The 20,610-nt window shown below is 42.1% G+C and overlaps 1 protein-coding gene across 7 annotated transcripts in view; it reads right to left on the bottom strand.

Annotated features, from left to right (window-relative positions):
* The window catches only part of yrk (Yes-related kinase), a 294,154-nt gene that overhangs the window by 100,850 nt on the left and 172,694 nt on the right, over positions 1 to 20,610 (bottom strand). For 3 of the 7 annotated variants that reach the window (XM_080211582.1, XM_080211581.1, XM_080211589.1), the window contains exon 1: positions 5,656 to 5,846. The exons of the other annotated variants lie outside the window; for them this stretch is intronic. In XM_080211582.1, the coding sequence (XP_080067708.1) occupies positions 5,656 to 5,698 (43 nt within the window). In that variant the 5' untranslated portion in view covers positions 5,699 to 5,846. Of the gene's footprint in view, positions 1 to 5,655; positions 5,847 to 20,610 lie in introns of those variants that run through there. 7 annotated transcript variants of the gene reach the window in all.

Below are 20,610 nucleotides of genomic sequence, written 5' to 3' on the forward strand. Positions count from 1 at the left end.
ATCAAACCAAGGTTCTGTTGTCCCTCTCAGGTGGATATAGAAGAACTCACAATGCTATTGCAAGCAGTGTATAGAATCATACAATCCCCACTGAATCTGCACCGACTCTCTGACTAAGTATTTTACCCAGGCCTTCTCCCCCACCCTATCCCTGTATTCCCACACATTTTACCATGGCCAATCCATCTAACCAGTACATCTTTGGACTGTGGAGGAAATCGGAGCACCTGGACAAAACCCATGAACATGGGGAGAACGTGCAAACTGTACACAGTCGCCCAAAGCTGGAATTGAACCTGGGTCTCTGGAGCTGTGAGGCAGCAGTGCTAACCACTGTGCCACCATGCATGTTGGTCAACATTTATCCCTCAACTAACATCACTAAAACACTTTAAAACCACTGCACTGGTTATAAGGTGCTTTGGGATATCCCAAAACCTCATGCAGCACATCACAAAAACTGATACATTTCCCCTCCACAATCCACAATGAATAGAAGAACAGACAATTTAAAAAGCAGCTAAGATTTTGAGGAATGAAATGATAATATGTGATTGTTCAGTCATAACCAGAGAACCAAAAAAAAAGTTACAACACAAAGAGACCATTTGGCCCATCATATCTGTGCCAGCCAAAAAAGAGAAAGAAAAGAAACTAGCCACTGATTTGAACCTGAGTCTCCAGCAGCTGGTCCTTGGCCTGGCAGGTTCCAGCATCGATGGTACTGACCCAGGTACCTTTGAAATGTGCATTTGATCCTCAACCACCAATCCAGGCAGTGAATTCCACATGTTCACCACCCTCTGGGTGAAAAAGTTTTTCTCCAGTTCCCCCTAATCCTTCTACCACTCACTTTAAATCTATGCCCCCTGACAACTGACCCCTCAGCTGTGGAAGCACGTCATTCCTGTCGACCCTGTCTTAGCCTCTCATAATTTTGTTCACCTCAATTTGGTCACCCCTCCACCTCCGCTATTCTAAGGAAAACAATCCTAGCCAATCCCCTCTCGCCTCATAGCCACAGTTTGCTCTAGCAGTGAGGTCATTTCCCTTGGACTGTCTAGTGGTCACCCACTCGTTTTCTGTTCCACGTTCCAAAGCTGCAGTGTGACCATTTCTCCGAATGATCTATCCATGTAGCTCTCAGTCTCGTGGATGCACCACAGTGACTCCAGCCACCACTCAAGCTCTGAAATTCAGAGCTCAAGTTTCTGCAGCTGGTAACACTTCCTGTACAAGTGGTTGTGTAGGACACCGGTAGTATCCATGGCTTCCCACATATTACAAGACATGCGTTCAGCATGACTCAGCTGTCCTGTATTGGCTTTAATTTACTTTCCTTATGTTAACTTTATTCGATTTTGGTTTATCTACAGTACCCTATTTTACCCAGCTTTGATTTAACATTACTTCTCTATCGCTTGTGTTAAATCTAGGTAGTTACTTTCTAAAACAAAAGAATGCATTGTTCTAATTTTTAACTGCTTAAAGACCCTCCCTAACAGCAATTTCTCACATACCAATGAACCTATGGTGGGGAGGAGGTAGAGGGGGTATTTTCTGGCCTCCCAGCAGCATGCTTCTCATGGCAGGAGGGGAGAGGTGCTACGTTGTTCTTTTGGTCTCGTCACTGTCACTGGGAATTCCCACTGACTGTACCAGGAAAACCGCAGCAGCACCAGTTGGCATGCACAGCCGCAAAATTCCATTCCTACGTTTCTTTTGGAATTCCTCAAACTCAGGCCCCCCCCCATGCAGATTTCCAACTCCTGGTCTCCTGGCAGCTGAGATAGAAATGGAAAAAGGATAAAGCACTCCCCCCGCCCACCATCCTCACTGAATTCCCTTACTCGCCAAATCCACTGCAATCTCACTCTGTACCAGCTGCATTCCGTGCCACTGCACTTAACCTCTCATCTTTATACTACCGAGATTGAGATCAGTTATTGTCTGAAGAGCTGCTCTCTGCAGTGACCACAGCTAGCGTAGGGTTCATTGCACACTGCAGCACATGACAGCTAGCTTAAAAGGAACCATTCAAATGGATACTGTTGAAGACTGACTTGTCCTTGTCGGTTTCCCCCCCTCTCTTCCTCAGTCCTAACTGAGGGAACTGACCAGAGACATCTGTTTTTGCTACACGTATTTGCCACAAGATGCACCAAGTCTTGTTGACTGATGGACCAGGGGTGAAATGCTTTGGATTTTCCTCCCACCCCTCCCACCTCCCCCCTGACAACCCAGCGAAGGGCAGGATCCTCCTGTTCTGAATCTTAAGAATCTGAGAGATTCACAAAGAGAAACTCATAGCACTGAACTTACTTAATAACAGGCAAATACAGACATGCTCCAGGATTTTAAAAATATTAAAAAGAATGAATCATGCTAATGTAAAAATGTAAAACCATTTGGATTGGCAAAGCAGGAGCTAAAAAAAACCGATATAAAATTAACAAGTTTTGGTTTTCAATTATGCCAAGATTCTCCTGAACATCTGCAGTAACTTCAGCCCAAGACCATGGACGATGGAGAAATTCTGTAAACTTGGATAAAGGCTCATTAAAATTAACCCCATTTCTCCCCCAGATTTTCAGGTAACAGCAACAAATATCCAATTAATGCCGTGTGAATTAACATTGTTGGAAAAAAAGTGGTTGAAAGAACACGGAGTTAGGAACAGGACTGAAGATTTGTGGAGAGATAAACGAACGCAGTGTGAAATGATGCAATTCCTGACTTGGTGAAAATTAATTTACAATACAGAAAGTTAGGTTTTGTGAGATATTCACCTACTAATAAGTTTTAAGTTTATTTATAAGTCATAATTAGGTTTACACTAACACTGCAATGAAGTTACTGTGAAAATCCCCTAGTCGCAACACTGCGGCACCTGCTCAGGTACACTAAGGGAGAATTTAGCACGGCCAATGAACCTAACTGGAACATCTTTTGGGCTTTATACAGGCCTTACATGCAACGATTGCAGGGGAAAAATCAGCTGCTAGGTTCCCAGATGTCTATTCAGTGTAAGCCGTGCAGTATGAAGTTTGTCTACTTCTTGTGATACAGACATGGGTTGCTGTAGCATTGCTCAAAACGCAAAAACTGAGGGTATAATGTATGATGCAAAGTTGGACAAATATTCTCAAGTGTCTCTTGCCCTACATTTGGATAGAGAGGGAAAAATATCCCAGAATCCTGCTCAAGTGGCTCAGTGAGGAAAACATGGAAAGTGATGGGGTGGGAGGAAGCACTGGAGGGAAAGTCTAGGATGTATTCCCAGCTGATTAACAAACTCAACACCTTGCAAAATTCAGATGAGGATATGAAATCCTCAGCAAGCTTCCTCAGCACTGAACAGTCTCTTATTATTACCAATTTGAAAACCTTTGGAAATAATGTAGCTCTACATTTCAAACAGTGTAAGACTCCACCTGTCCCTGTAGGAACTATTTGAAGAAAAGTGAGTTCTCACACTGTGACTGCCAAATTTCATCTCTCAACCCACAGAACTAAAAAGAGATTACCTGACTTTTGAATGGACATACCTCGCATTAAGTTGATCTTTCTCTACACCCTAGCTATCACTGTAACACTACATTCTGCACTCTCTCCTTTCCTTCTCTATGAATGATATGTTTTTCTGCATGGCACGCAAGAAACAATACTTTTCACTGTATGTTAATACATGTGACAATAATAAATTAAATCAAATGATCATTTATCTCATTGCTGTTTGTGGAACAGTGCCTCACGGTGGCACAGTGGTTAGTGCTGCTGTCTCACAGCACAAGGGTCCTGTGTTCAATTCCAGCCTCAGGTGACTGTGTGGAGTTTGCACATTCTCCCCATGTCTGTGTGGGTTTCCTCCAGGTCTCCAGCTTCCTCCCATATGTCAAAGGTATGTGGGTTAGGTTGATTGGCCATGCTAAATTGCCCCTTAATGTCAGGGGATTAGCAGAGTAAATACATGAGGTTACAGTCAGAGGGCCTGGATGGGATTGTGGTCGGTGCAGACTCAATGGGCCAAATGGCCTCCTTCTGCACTGTAGGGATTCAATGGATTCTAAATTCAAATTGCTAACAGGGCAGTGACGTCAACAGGTCACCCAGAATCTCATTAATCATTGGGTGCAAAGGTCTGTATCATTAACTAATTAGATTTTAAGATAGAAAAAGAAACATAGCCAGGTGGAGAAGGAAAAGTGATTAGCCTCAAATTACAGACAAAAAGAGAAATAAAGGGAAATAAACTATGGGATCTAATGGGATTGGGGTTATAGATAGGTCTATGGCTTAGTAGGTATACATGTGATCGGCGCAACTCGTGGGCCGAAGGGCTTGTTTGTGCTGTAGTGTTCTATGTTCTAAAGAGAGGGAAAGAAAGAGAGCAAATTGAGAGAGAAAGAGAGAAGCGACAAGCAAAACTAAAAAAACTTTATTCTAATTTAAATTTAAAGAAGTCTCTAAGTAGAATTTACTACTTGTGGAAGAAAGGCTCCAGAGTTTCATTGTTTCCCTTTCTGCCTGGATCATACATCATACAGGGTGTCCTTACAGGGATATTACCAGCCCTAAGTAGTTGCAACAAAATTAATTGTCTTAACCCCATAAAATCTACTAATTTCAAAACACACATGAATGGTTCACAGAAAACCAGAAACTTCTTTCCGTTTGGTGAGGGTAACTGTGGAACTGGCAAGTCGACGAGTAATTTCGGTTGAATCAGAACTTACGGCACTGCTTTCAACCACTCATGAGAGTGGGAGTTCATGAATTTATCCAGCAATTTCTGGACCTTTGCAAAACAGCATATTTGCTCACAGGTTTCTGTGTGCGCTTGGGACTGGTTATTCCGTTCAGAACAACTGGGATCTGGGTGGTAAACATTAAAAAAACATAAAGAATTGAGGGGAATGAAGTGAACTGTGGGGAAAAAAAAACAAGAAACAAAAAGTCAGGAAATGTTTACTGGAATAAGAAAAAATGAATAAATAATCTTAGGGGAACATTAAGAAACATATATATAAAGGAAATATGGAAACAGTTTAATTAATTCTCTTGACCTCTTCTCATTTCCTCATGGAAATTGAATGCTTATAGGAAAAATAATGAAAATATAGACAATCTTATCAGGATAATGCAGCAGCAATGATACGATGGTGTATAAATGGTGACTGTTAAGCACCACAGCAGGTCACTGGTAGTAAAACATTCAGATGTAGCCCCTCACTCTTAAGTACAGGAAAAACATGCATTCCGTATAACAGTGAAATCAACAGGATGTGCTTTAAAACACGTATAGAAAACTGCCTGAGACTTCAATGCAGTTTGCAACTGCCCTCATTTCATTCTTAAATAGGACAGGAAAAGAGGGAAAGCTTGGTAACTTTAGAAAAGTGATTTCAGGTAGTTTTGAAATGTCTTTTGTTGAAATCATAAGGTAAAAATAATACCAACTAATTGAATTTTATTGCAAGACCAATAATCAGTAAAATGATCAGTAATTCACATTAATATTAATACCCGGATAACTTTCTGTTGTTCAGCAGCTTTTAAGTTTTGTAAGCTAGATGCTTCCGTTAATAAAACCAGTTCATTGTAGATTCTGCTCTGAATGACAGCAACGAGAAAGTTAAAAGTTCATTTACTTACCTAACAAACAGCTAGCAGTTATTCCGCATGTACCCCAGCACATTTCTGCCTGTCCCAGACAGGTTGCTAACTGGTTATTGGAACCCAAGGTCTACGTGGGCCATTGGGAAAGTTCTATCCATTTTATATTCACAAAAACCAAAATGCTCCTTTCAATTTTCAACCCGTGCAGTGATCTGAGAATTCCAGCACTTTGGAAGATGTGAGGAAGGGAAATGATGTATCACTGATTATGAGCTCATGATCTATACTGTAAAAGTCCTTCCACATGATTCTGAGAAATGTAAGCGTTGTTAGGTTGTAACCAGGAAACAGCTGCACTTGCTAGTTTGTTGAATCCTGTTGTTCAGCACATTCAAAGCAGGAAGAGAAGGCTGGCTTTACGCTGGGGATACTTGTTGAGTTGATCTGGCTCCCAGTCCCAATTGGACACACAGGAAGATCTCAGCCACAGCACAATCTGCTTGGGGTCAGGGACACAAGGATGCCTGCAACAACTCCATTGTCTATCATGAAAGCAATTTCCTTATTTTAACAAATGATATAACCATTTGTGTTCATGTAAAGTGGTGCACCCAATTTAATAACTGACATCATATTGTTCATATGTTTGTGCATCAGAGATAAGAACTGAACAAATACTAACTAGTTAATCACTCCTAATAAAGAAATGTAAAGGCTTCTTTCTCACCTTAGAAGGAAAACAAGAATGGAGGAGAAAGCCAGTCGTATATTTCCCTTACATAAAGAATCATGTCCCATCTGTTCTGCCCTATTGTGACTTAAAATTTTAAAGTTTATTTATTAGTGTCACAAGTAGGCTTACATTAACACTTACAATACATTGGCTCACATGATCCAAAATTATGAAAGGTTAGTCATGCCATGAATCAATTCCAGCCTCCCAAATGACCTGGATCCATTACAGTTTGTCTACCGCTGCAACAGGTCCACAGCAGACACCATTTCCCTGGCCCTGCACTCAACCCTGGAGCACCTAGGTAACAAGGACACCTATGTTAGACTGCTATTTATTGACTACAGCTCAGCCTTCATCACTATTATTCCCATGAAACTCATCTCTAAACTCCGTGGTCTGCGCCTTGGCACTTCCCTCTGCAACTGGATGCTGAACTTCCTAACCACAATCAGTAAGGATAGGCAACAACACCTCCTCCACTATCATCCTCAGCACCGGTGCCCCACAAGGCTGTGTTCTCAGCCTCCTATTAGACACCTTACGCACCTATGACTCTATGGCCAAATTCCCCTCCAATTTGACTTTCAAGTTTGCTGACAAAGCCACCGTAGTGGGTTGGATCCCAAACAATGACGAGACAGAGGACAGGAATGAGATACAGAATCTGGTGAACACTTGCAGCAACAATAATCTCTCCCTCAATGTCAACAAAATGAAGGAGATTGTCATCAACTTCAGGAAGTGTAAAGGCGAACATGCCCCTGTCTATATCTATGGGGACAAAGTAGAAGAGTCGAAAGCTTCAAGTTTTAGGTGTCCAGGTCACCAACAACCTGTCCTGGTCCCCCCCATGCAGACACTATAGTTAAGAAATCCCACCAACACCTCTACTTTCTCAGAAGACTAAGGAAATTTGGCATGTCAGCTACAATTCTCACCAACTTGCATAGATGCCCCATAGAAAGTATTCTTTCTGGCTGTATCACAGCTTGGTATGGGCTCCTGCTCTGCCCAAGACCTCAAGGAATACAAAAAGTCGCGAATGTAGCCCAATCCATCACTCAAACCAGCCTCCCATCCACTGACTCTGTCTACGCTTCCTGCTGCCTTGGCAAAGCAGCCAGCATAATTAAGGACCCCACGCACCCTGGACATTCTTTCTTCCATCTTCTTCCATCAGGAAAATGATATAAAAGTCTGAGTTCATGTACCAACCAACTCAAGAACAGCTTCTTCCTTGCTGCTGTCAGACTTTTGAATGGACTTACCTTGCATTGAGTTGATCTTTCTCTAGGTATGACTGTAACACTACATTCTGCACTCTCTCCTTTCTGCAGTCTCTCCTTTCCTTCTCTATGAACGGTATGTTTTGTCTTTATAGCATGCAAGAAACAATACTTTTCACTGTATGTTAATACATGTGACAATAATAAATAAATCAAATCAACACTGCAATAAAGTTACTGTGAAAATCCTCTAGTTGCCACACTCCAGGGTACATTGAGGGAGAATTTAGCATGGCCAATGGACCCTAACCAGCTCATCTTTCTGACAGTGGGAGGAAACCGGAGCACCTGGAGGAAACCTGTGTGGACACAGGAAGAATGTGCAGACTCTGCACAGATAGTGACTCAAACCAGGAATTGAACCCAGGCCCCTGACGCTATGAGGCAGCATTGCTAACCACTGTGCTGCCAATGCTGCATAATTATGCTAATTCGTAACAATTGCATAATTATGTTAATTCTACTCCTCTTGGATCTGCGATACTCTTGTATTAGTCCAATTAATACTAATAACTCAATGTCAATTAGTTCATATAGAAAACAGTTCTGGATTCTGAACAAAATGGCCTCTGAATGTTTTTCTCCAAATAAATATATCCAGTTTTATTTGAACTTTGTATTTTCAAAGTTGAACATAGATTCCTAATTGGATGTATATGTCAGATGCGCATCCTGAATTGGGAAAGATTGAATACATGTTCACCAGGAGGCTGTTAGATATGGTTTTTACCTTTTATTACGTTCCAAAGGCCTATAAGGACTCAGAGTGAGTACCTATACCACAGGGACTGCAGCAGTTCAAGAAAGACAACTCACCACCACCTTCTCGAGGACAGTTCTGGCAGCAGGGTAGCACAGCGGCTAGCACTGCTGCCTCACAGCTCCAGGGATCCGGCTTCCATTCCAGCCTTGGATGATGGTGTGTGTGGAGCTTGCACGTCCTCTCCGTGTCTGCGTGGGTTGCTTCTGGGTGCTCCGATTTCCTCCCACACTCCGTAGATGTACAGGTTAGGTGGATTGGCCGTGGTAAATTGCCCCTTCGTGGCTCAAGATGTGTAAGTTAGATGGATTAGTCATGGTAAATGTGTGGCTAGGGGTAGGGGAAAGGCCCTGGGGAAGGTACTGTCAGAGAGAGTCAGTGCAGACTCAATGGGCTGCATTGCTTCCTTTTGCACTGTAGGAATTCTAAGAAATTCTACAAAAATCAGGTTAACTGCCTTTGGGTGATATCGCCTCAGCTAGGAATAACAGACGTTTCCCATCATGCTGACTTCAGGTGTACTTCAAGGTAGTTAAAATAGCACCTAAGGAGATGTCTATCTTGCAGTATATATCTACAACCTATATTCAAATAACATTTTATCTAAGGTATGCACTGACCTCCAATGTAAATCTGGGAATTACAATGCCAAAATGTGAACACACTTGTGTAAAATCACTCGGTTGCACAGTATTATATTTACCCACAAGTTACTCAACGTACTTTCTGAACAAAAAAACATTCACAATGATTTTTTTCACCGGGTCGCAGCAAGCTTTTGCTAAAGAAGCAGATTCGGAGCACTGCGTACAGTTAATTTACTGATCAGATATGAAATTTTCCTGTCGATTAAAAGATAAATCCAGCTCATCACAATGTGAATCGAATGTCAAATAAAGGTATTGCGCTCAGCCCAGCACCGACCCGAAGTCAGTCCATTCCCTTCAAACCCAGGAGCTGCAAGTTAGGCTGAAGTTTCACTGGTTCAAGCGCACCTCACCACAACCTGGAGTATTTTAGGACTTGGCTTTGCTTCAAATAAAAATAACGCCTGATGTTCTAAACCAGCTTCTAAAATCTACAGCTTTCGCTGTAATGCATCCTACTCACAAAATCGACAGTGAGCTTGTGGTTTTTCACTTGCTGATTATGTATCTTTCGCTGCCATGATGGGCTGTTGTCCACGCTGTGATATTTTGCATTTTGAAAGAAACGTTGTTAAAAAAAATGTTGATCAATGTTTGAATGGGCTGCTTTGAGCCTTCCCGAGGACAGGTGAGGATCATAAATCTTCCAATGCAGGTTCCATTTCTCCTTGCATTACGCCTCACCCAGTTGTCATGCAGTTTGTTGACACTCTCTGTAATCTATTCCTTGTGTTCAGTTGAAGGTAAATTACTCAGTGCATTTGTAAAAACAATGGTACTTCCACCAGGATGAAATTATTGTTGGTCACTGGCCATTTGGCAAATGCACTGGATGTTTGATTTAATACAAGCTGACAATTCCACAGTCTCGCCACAGTGCACAGGCCCCCTGAGCTCTTCCCTGATGTCCTCTTGTTTTATTTATTTTCTCCCCCCCCCCCATTGGTGATCCCACCTGTCCTTTTTGCAATGTTATTCAGAGAACTTCCCCCTCAGGCTCCTTCGATCCCAAATATTCATTTCATCCTCTGCTCCCACTTTCACAAAAACCAATAAAGAAGACAAGCACGGCCAGTGGAGACTGTGGAACACCAGTGACTTCAGCTTAGTTACCGGGTGACATTTCACTGAAATGACCTCGCTTTTTGAGGGATTAATCTTTTTACCAATTTAACATTTTGAAATGAACAGTATCAATGAGAAAGTAACACCGGAAATATCTCATTAATCTCACTCTTAATATTTAGAGCTTGTTTTCTTTTTTCTGTCAGCTGCAAGTTCATCTATAACACATTCCAAGCCCTGAGCTGTAAGATAAGCATACGCGCTGTTCTCAGAACTGCAGTGTCTCTCTATTCACAGAATAAAGTAGGTCCAACACAGCAGCTCACAATGACTCACCTTCTGACTGCTGTCTGTAGGGTGGATGGAAGAAGAAGGGGACATAGTTTTATAAAGTGCGATGTTAAGAGCAACCAATGACCTTGTATTTAATTGGTTTTGAGCATTACTTTTATTCTTGACTAAATATATTGAAGTTATTTCTAGAGACGAGAGACAAGGTACAAAGGTGTAAGGTCACGTACCAACTCACTTAAGAACAGCTTCTTCTCTGCTGCTGTCAGACTTTTGACTGGACCTACTTCGCATTAAGTTGATCTTTCGCTGCACCCTAGCTATGGCTGTAACACTACATTCTGCACTGTCTCCTTTCCCTCTCCCCTATTTACTCTATGAACGGTATGTTTTGTCTGTATAGTGCGCAAGAAACAACACTTTTCATTGTATCCCAATGCATGTGGCAATAATAAATCAGACTGAAGTCAGCTGTGTGGAGAAGCTGAGCTTGTTCTCCTTGGAGAGGAGAAGCTTGAGAGGAGATTTGAAAGGGGCTTAAAATCATGAGAGATCTGGACCGAGCAGGGAGAAAGATACTGCTCTCATTGGCAGAAGGGTTGAGGATCGGAGGACAGTGAATTAAAGTGATTGGCTATAAGAGCCAATGGAGACATCAGGTAAAATGTTGTCACACAGCGAGTGGTTAGGATCTGGAATGTACTGTCTGAGAGTGTGGTGGAGACAGATTCACACAGTGAGTGGTTAGGATCTGGAATGTACTGTCTAAGAATGTGGTGGAGACAGATTCACACAGTGAGTGGTTGGAATCTGGAATGTACTGTCTGAGAGTGTGGTAGAGACAGATTCACACAGTGAGTGGTTGGAATCTGGAATGTACTGTCTGAGAGTGTGGTGGAGACAGATTCACACAGTGAGTGGTTGGAATCTGGAATGTACTGTCTGAGAGTGTGGTGGAGACAGATTCACACAGTGAGTGGTTGGAATCTGGAATGTACTGTCTGAGAGTGTGGTGGAGACAAATTCACACAGTGAGTGGTTAGGATCTGGAATGTACTGTCTAAGAATGTGGTGGAGACAGATTCACACAGTGAGTGGTTGGAATCTGGAATGTACTGTCTGAGAGTGTGGTAGAGACAGATTCACACAGTGAGTGGTTGGAATCTGGAATGTACTGTCTGAGAGTGTGGTGGAGACAGATTCACACAGTGAGTGGTTGGAATCTGGAATGTACTGTCTGAGAGTGTGGTGGAGACAGAATCACACAGCGAGTGGTTAGGATCTGGAATATACTGACTGAGAGTGTGGTGGAGACAGATTCACACAGTGAGTGGTTAGGATCAGGAATGTACTGTCTGAGAGTGTGGTGGAGACAGATTCACACAGCGAGTGGTTAGGATCTGGAATGTACTGTCTGAGAGTGTGGTGGAGACAGATTCACACAGTGAGTGGTTAGGATCTGGAATGTACTGTCTGAGAGTGTAGTGGAGACAATTTCACACAGCGAGTGGTTAGGATCTGGAATGTACTGACTGAGAGTGTGGTGGAGACAGATTCACACAGTGAGTGGTTAGGATCAGGAATGTACTGTCTGAGAGTGTGGTGGAGACAGATTCACACAGCGAGTGGTTAGGATCTGGAATGTACTGTCTGAGAGTGTGGTGGAGACAGATTCACACAGTGAGTGGTTAGGATCTGGAATGTACTGTCTGAGAGTGTAGTGGAGACAATTTCACACAGCGAGTGGTTAGGATCTGGAATGTACTGTCTGAGAGTGTGTGGTGGATACAGATTCCCACAGTGAGTGGCTAGGATCTGAGTGCACTGTCTGAGAGTGTGTTGGAGATAGATTCATACAGTGAGTGGTTTGGATCTGAGTGGACTGTCTGAGAGTGTGGTGGAGGCAGATTCACACAGTGAGTGGTTAGGATCTAGAATGTACTGTCTGAGAGTGTGGAGGAGGCAGATTCACACAGCGAGTGGTTAGGATCTGGAATGTACTGTCTGAGAGTGTGGAGGAGGCAGATTCACACAGCGAGTGGTTAGGATCTGGAATGTACTGTCTGAGAGTATGGAGGAGGCAGATTCACACAGCGAGTGGTTAGGATCTGGAATGCACTGTCTGAAAGTGTGGTGGAGGCAGTCAGTTGTGCTTTTCCAAAACTTGGTTGAGCACCTGAGAGAATAAGTATTCCCTGGGTACAAGAAAAAGTTGGAGAAGCAAGACTAAAAGTCATTCCACACACTCTGGAATTACAGAATGCCCTCCTTCTACACTGAAACCATTCTATCATTCTTTGGTATTCTAATCCATAATTAAAAGGCACTTAAGATTTGCCAACAATCCATGAAGTTTCAGATCAATGTGAAGTGTTAACATGTTAAAAGTTGATAAGTGCAATCAGTTCGTTCCTGCTTCCTGCTTTCTCTCAGCAAAAACTGGATTTTGAAGTGTTCAAAACTTCCTGGAATGTTGCTGCAAACTTTGGAATTAATTTGGGGAGTGATCCCAACATCCCTTGGGTCTTGAACTGTGGTCTTTCTCACCACTCCACACAGGAGCAGCAGAGTGTCACAGAATCTCTACAATGCAGACGGAGGCCATTCAGCCCATCGAATCTGCACCAACAACAATCCCACCTTGGCCCTATCCTCACATATTTATCCTGCTAATCCCTTAAACCTATGCATTCAGAGACAGTAAGGGGCAATTTAGCAATGAACCTAACCCGCACATCTTTGGACTGTGGGAGGAAACCAGAGCACCCGGAGGAAACATGCGCAGACACAAGGAGAATGTGCAAACTCCACACAGTCACCCAAGCCGGGAATCGGACCCAGTCCCTTGAGCTGTGAGGCAGCAGTACTAAGCACTGTGCCACCCCCAGATGTATTAAACGTCCCAGAACTGCCTGGGTCAGGGTTTGGAAGAGGTGGCTCCACTGATGCAGCTCCTGCAAATGTGACAAAGAAGCAGCAAATTCATTTTAATGCTTACACAAAGACAAATCTTATGCAGCCTGTTGCACAGATTTTCACTTTCCAATATCAGAAAGAGCTGCCCGTTGAGTTTTAATCTTTGGAAATGATACTGACAGTTGGGTCAGTGGAATTCTGTTTCACGTCAAGATGTGGGTATGCCGGTGTTGGACTGGTGTAAACACAGTAAAAAGTCTGACAACACCAGGTTTTAGTCCAACCTATTTATTTGATAATATACTCGCAAGCTTTCGGGTTACCTGACGAAGGGGCTAACCCGAAAGCTTGCGAGTATATTATCAAATAAATAGGTTGGACTAAAACCTGGTGTTGTCAGACTTTTATCACGTCAAGATAAGCAGAGTTTCACTTTCCTTCAGTCAACAGCAATTGTGGCCAAGAACAGCTACAGTCATTTGCTCACATCACAGAGGCCCTGTCATTGTACTGCCCAGTTCAGTATCAAGGGTCAATATCATCCAGATACACGGTATCGCCTCAGCAGTTTAAATCTACATGCTGCATCTCTGTCTTGAGAATAATAATGAGCAGCAGTATTTCTTATGCTAGAGCCTTGGTATTGAGAGCAAACATTTGAAGCAAACACCTTTATGTGCATGTTTAATTTGAGAACTCTCCTTTGCACCATTTAAGCAACAGTTACAATTTTCCAGCTCCCATTGACACACGTATCTTTGGATTCCTCGCACTATTGTTCCCACTAACTGTACTGCTTGATTACAACACACTTTCTCCCCTCTGTTTCTGCTGATGTTTCAATCATGTTGTGGTCATGCTTCTCATTTTGAATAACTGTCCCCTGCCCCTTTTGCATTGCCGCTGTATTTATTAATTGCCTGTGGAGTCATGCACTGTTGCTGGTGGCTGTATATACCCAGGACTCAAATTCAAGAGTCATCCATTATCAGATCAACACAACATTGAGAAATAAAAGCAGAAGTCGGCATTTTGGCTCTTTCAGCCCGCTCCACCATTCAATAATATCATTGGTGATCTTCTATTCCACTGTTTATTGTATTGTGGTTAACTTTTAGCAGGTGGAGGGCACTGACTGGGTTGTTATTTGAGGAGATACTGATGCTGCGTGCTTTCTTAGTGTCGATCTGTCGATTCCATGTCTCAAGGAGGTCAGGGTGCTTAGTCCATTTTTTTCCCATTTAAGAGACTGTTAATTAATTAATTTGTTTAGTTTATCATTCTACCCAAAATAATATAAAGAGGTGCTGACTGACACCGGGGTGGGAGTTGAGTTCAGACGTATATATTTCACTCTGTGAATAGATCTAAACTGAATAAAGATTGGCTCTGCTTTCATTCTTCAACATCTGCCTATCAGAGAGTTTAACACCAACACCAACTAATTCTAAATTTCAGCACATCTTATGGGAGAGTTTGGTTCAATCGAAGGTCTAAGAAATTTTAAAGATTCGATGAGGATTTGTGCTGACTGAGGGTCACTTCAGTCCCACAGAATCCTTATAGTGCAGAAAGAAGCCATTTGGCCCATCAAGCCTGCACTGACACTCCAGCAAAGCATCTCACCCCAACCCTATCCATGTCTTCCCATCTACTTATCCCACTAATTCCCCTCTGTGGGAGGAAACCGGAACACTCAGAGGAAAGCCTCACAGACACGTGCACCGGAATTCTACCGCCCTACCTGTTACGGAACTGGAGCGGGCGAGGGGCGGACAACGGAAATGTTGCTGGGGTGAGTTCGGAAACTCCACATAGTCAGCCACCCAAGGCCAGAACTGAACCCCGGTCCAGCAAAGAACAACAAAGAACAGTACAGCACAGGAGCAGATGCTTCCGCCCTCCAAGCCTGCACCGATTATGATGCCTACCTAAACTGAAACCAGATGCATTTACGGAATCCGTATCCTTCCATTCCCATCCTATTAATTAACTTGATTTTTCTACCCTGGGAAAGAGCGTCTGACTATCCACTCTGTCTATACCCCTCAGAATCTTGTAAACTTCTGTTAGGTCACCCCTCAAGCTCTGTCGTTCTACATATCCAACCTCTCGTCATAGCTAATACCCTCCAGATCAGGCAACATCCTGGTAAACCTCTTCTGTGCCCTTTCCAAAACATCCACATCCTTCTGGTAGTGTGGCAACCAGATTTGTACACAATATTCTAAATGAGACCTAACTCAGGTTCTGTACAGCTGCAGCACATTCTGCCAATTTTTAAATTCGATGCCCCAAGTGATGAAGGCAAGCATTCTGTACGCCTTCTTGGCTACCTTATCCATCTGCATTGCCACTTTCAGTGATCGGTGAACATGTACACCCAGATCCCTCTGCCTGTCAATACTCCTAGGGGTTCTGCAATTTACTGTATAATTCCTACACACACTGGACCTTCCAAAATGCATTATCTAATATTTGTTCAGATTAACCTCCATCTGCCATTTGTCCGCCCAAGTCTCCAACTGGTCTATATTTTGCTATATCCTCTGACAATCCTCTTCATTATCTGCAACTCCACCAATTTTTGTGTCATCTGTGAACTTACTAGTCAGACCAGCTATTTCCCTCCAAATCATATATATATATATATACACTGGTGCTGCGAGGCAGCAGTGCTAACCACCGTGTCACTGTGCCGCCCCAGTCCTGTCCGTTGTTTTTATTATCTTGCTAAGTTCCAGAGGTTTGACGCATTCTTCCTTCCTAAACTTATATTAATTTTTTAACTCTTGATATACTTCAGTTGAGATAATCTGTCCAAATGTGGTTGCACTGAAGGTTGCTAATAGCAGTACTTCCACAGGGATCTGCTTTTATAAGATTCAGATGACTAATTAGTGCTGTTTAATCCTTTAATTTGACTTTCAAGCAGCCAAACAAAACATCAACTTTAAGCAAAACCTGACTAAATTTGCAGCATCTCAAAAACCAGCAGAGAACGCCAAGAGAAATGGGTTATTTTCTAAGAACAAAAATATAATTGATTAGGTTAATGAATATTAAAATGATGAAAATAGGAATCAAAGAGAATATATAGGGAGGAAAAGAAGAGTAAAATTAAATTAAAGTATTCATGTTTTTGTATTTTCTAAGTGTTTGTTTTTGCTATGTAGGGTTAATGTTATCATAATTTTTTTCTCAGATTTCATATCTTTAATTCTGTGACATTAGTTTTTAGTCTTCATCCCAGTGTAGGCATAGATAAGGAGTGCGATATGGTGGCATTGTGGTTAGCACTGCTGCCTCACAGCACCAGGGACCCAGGTTCAATTCCAGCCTTGGGTCACTGCCTGTGTGGAGTTTGCACATTCTCACCGTGTCCACATGGGTGCTCCAGTTTCCTCTTACAGTCCAAAGATGTACAGGTTAGGCGGATTGGCCAGGTTAAAATTGCCCCTCAGTGTTGGGGAGATGAGCAGGGTAAATATGCGGGGTTACTGGAAGAGAGCCTCGATGGGATTATGGTTGGTGCAGGCTCAATGGGCCAAATGGCCTCCTTCTGCACCTTAGGGATTCTTTGAACACTATTCAAACTATCATAGCTCAGCTAACTAGAAAGATCCTGAAGCCCCAATTAAGAATTGAATGAAATCTAATTGCCCAAAACCCACAGAGAAGTCAATTATTTCTTAAATTATTCCAGGCTTTAAACTTCCTAAAGTAGCTAAAATGTCCAAGTTTCTGCAGCTCTGCAAACCCAGACCCTCGACACCAGTCTCAGAGTCCTTCTCTATATTGCCTTCAGCACTGGAATGCTTCCGGCTTTGGAGATGGTGATTGGTGCAGGATTCCTGTTTATCTGACCCGGGCACTAGGAAGTTTAATCACTATCTCTCTATTGTGATGACATTGTGCTGTTGATATATTTTCTACTTCTGAAGAGTGTTTGAAGTTCAGTGATTTTGTTCTCAAAGCAGTCGGCATGTTTGGGGGAAATGCAGCAGATGCTGGAAAGCAGAATAATTACTCATTTTAACCTTGTAGTGTTTACTTAGAATATGGCAAATTGCTTTGTAGTTTTGTAACTAGAGGGGACCCCCTGGGACTTTTTTAATTAAAGTAATGGAAGGTGAGTTAGGTATCCAAGGTCATATAGTTACGTGATACCAGAAGTGAGAAGAACTGGGTTTGTAGCAGAAAAACAATTTTTTTTCTGTGTTTATTACTGGAGAGGGCTATTTAAAAATAAAAGCCTACAAGCTGCTCGCTCTCCCTCTCTCTCTCTCTGTTGAAAAGTCTCTCTGGAACCTTCATGATTGTTACCACAATGTAAAGCAAGCTTGCCAACAGTATTTAAAGTAGAGTTAAAGTTTATGGGAAGACTGTTGCTTTCTTGGATCTGAAAATAGTGATAAGTTAGAAATTAAAAATAATTTATTTTCATGTTTAAAGATGATTCAATGGCTAAGAGTTAAATTCTTTCATTTTGTTAGAGTTCTTCATAACCGTGTTATGAATAAGGCTTGTTTTGATAAAAAATCCCTAATTGGTCGTTGGAATTAATCCTGGAGGCAAGTATCCTTTCTTCACATTTCTGCTAAAATAGAAAGATTGTTAAGGTCAGGTCTGCATAATGTGCCTTGGGGTTCAGGTCCAGGACTCTAACACTATGCAGTTCTGGCAGTGTAGCTCAACATCATGTTGGTTTTGTAAGTTGCTCCCCGGCATTATTTGGGCTGTTTATTTTAGGGTCGAGTGAAACTCCATCTATTTTTTATTCCTGCATGTAGGACATTACACTTGTCCAAGCTAAATTTCATCTGATTTCAACTCCACCCTGTCCCCAGCCATCCAATCACATATTGATCACACAGAGTAAAGAATTTCTTGATGAGTTTTCATTTGTCTTTTATGTACTTTTACCTGGCCTTACTGTGATGGTTTAATTTGAAATAGATTGCTGGATTTATCATTATCTTGCACACCCTGGAAGCTCTCTCAGCAAGTGGCTCCTTTCATGACTACAAAACCTTGATTTCTCCAATCTGTTCCATAATTCAGTTCTTTCGACACTGGGAATTAGTGTCCGTTCTACTTTGAACTGCCTCTAAGTATCTCTCTTGCATCTTGGTGATCAGAACTAAACAAACACATTCTAGATTCTCCCTCTGACTTTTTGGATCAGCATATACCATTTATTTTATTAATGCTTCTCTGAGTACATCGAGACTTCAACTGAATCTGTCTTGTGGAAACAGATTGGGAAACTCTTCATCCTCATGTTTATATCAGGTCTCCTGCAGCCATCACTTTCAGAGGGGCGATTACAGGACAGCTGACTTTTATCTTTGCTTCTAGGCCCTGTAAATACGTGAATCTTTAATTGCCATTTAAGGACAGAACTGGGCACAACTGCACCAATCTTAGCTGCAGTCCAGCCAAGGAACAGCCTCAAATTAAATGTCTATTTATTTTTATGGGGGTAACAGGTAGCCAGAAAATACACAAAGTGACCTGGTCCCCTGATGTACTCAGTGTCCAGCCCTCCTGTAAATAATCCACTATCTTCCTCCTCAAGCTAACTTTTCCCCAGACTGCACCAGCCTTCGCATCCTCAACACAATGGAGCCACTCTGCCAGTCTCTACCCGCTTGTCAACAGCTAGCCAGCCATTTCAATTAGTGCTGGCGAGGCAACTGGAATTTCCAGGAGCTGACTGCAGTAAAAGGTTTCCAATTATTTTCACACCAATCAAAGAGAAAGGTCATTTATCTTGACTGTTGTGGGGGAAATAAACATTGTGGCTGCGTAGAGAATAGTGAGTGACATTGTGACCAGGAACGTACGTGAAACCTCAGCCCTATCAAAATAGCTGCAGTTTCATGATCAGGTTTGTGGTTTCTGGAAATGCTTTCAGACAGTTTTATTCCATTGTGAGTAGTGAAAAGCAGCTAATATGATTGTCTCTGAACAGCATGAAGGAAAACTACACAATTTTAGGAATAAGCATTGCAGGAAAATGTAATCAAAGGAGAAACCATCTGTATCTAACTCGTGCTTCAAAGAAAACTTTTACATATCCACAGACAATGATCATTCTGGGACTGATATAATCTCACAACAGATTCAAAACACCATGAGTTTTTTGGTACATAGTGACCTGCCAAAGTATCTCACACATTTTCAAAAATCATTCTGATTCCTGTACCTAATTCAAAGTCCACAAACTAATTAAAGCAAAGTGAAGGTCATTGTACTCCAATTAAAATGATTCGATACCAAGTGAAAGAATGACTCGTGTGCACAATTCAGTGTTCTACCATTACCAGTAAAACAACTTACTATTGCGCTAGTGGGAAGCCTTTTACAATTTCTCGCTTCAGTCACAGACGCTGTACGTGAGTATAGGTTTATATATAGGCTACCTGCATTTTCAGTACAAAAATGAGGCTTTGCTGCATTGAACATCTAAAAGAAAATAGCCTGCAGGGCAGAATGTGAGCAGAATACAAATGCAATAACATATATCAAACTGCAAAGGCTGACCAAGCTTCTTACTGGGAATTATTCAGGTAGCAATGGTCTACATTGAAGAGGCAACTTCCTCTTTCTAACTATTATCTGAAATCAGATTCAGGGAACCAGCAATCACCCTGTATTTTTAGACTACTTCAGTAAAATGGCATGAGCGCGCGACCTTCATTGCAAGCTGTAACACAGGGAGAAATTCTAACCTCTGCCTCCTGCAGTGCTCCGATGTTTCTTTATTCAGTTGGCATACTCACACAGCAACACAACCCTCCAACCCTTGTGATATATTTGATTTTATGATTATTTTAAAGAGATGCAGCCATTTCTTGCATTCTGCACATGAGAGGAGCTCTGAAGGAGTGGCGTGGATGCAATTAGTAACAAAGGTAGAGGATTAGAGGAGCAGGGGGGATGTGAAGCTTTAGAAGAATAAAGAGGAAGCTTGGAGAAAATCTATGAACAGATTTGTAACAGGAGACGATTCAATCCATTGAGGGACAGGGAATTAATGTTGATTCTAAGGATACGGAAAATGGCTGAGTCCAGATTAGCATATCATAGGAAGGGAGTCGTGATGTGGAATTGTTGGCATTGGATTGGGTTAGGCACAGAAAATAGTCTCACAACACCAGGTTAAAGTCCAACAGATTTATTTGATAGCATGAGCTTTTGGAGCATTGCTCCTTCATCAGGTGAGTAGTGGGGTTTTATATGGTTGAGGGTTGATGGAGCATCACAAAACAGTCATGGACAGCA

The sequence above is a fragment of the Carcharhinus amblyrhynchos genome, chromosome 24, assembly GCF_965287045.1.
Source record: "Carcharhinus amblyrhynchos chromosome 24, sCarAmb.v2.hapA, whole genome shotgun sequence".
Lineage (NCBI taxonomy): Eukaryota > Metazoa > Chordata > Chondrichthyes > Carcharhiniformes > Carcharhinidae > Carcharhinus > Carcharhinus amblyrhynchos.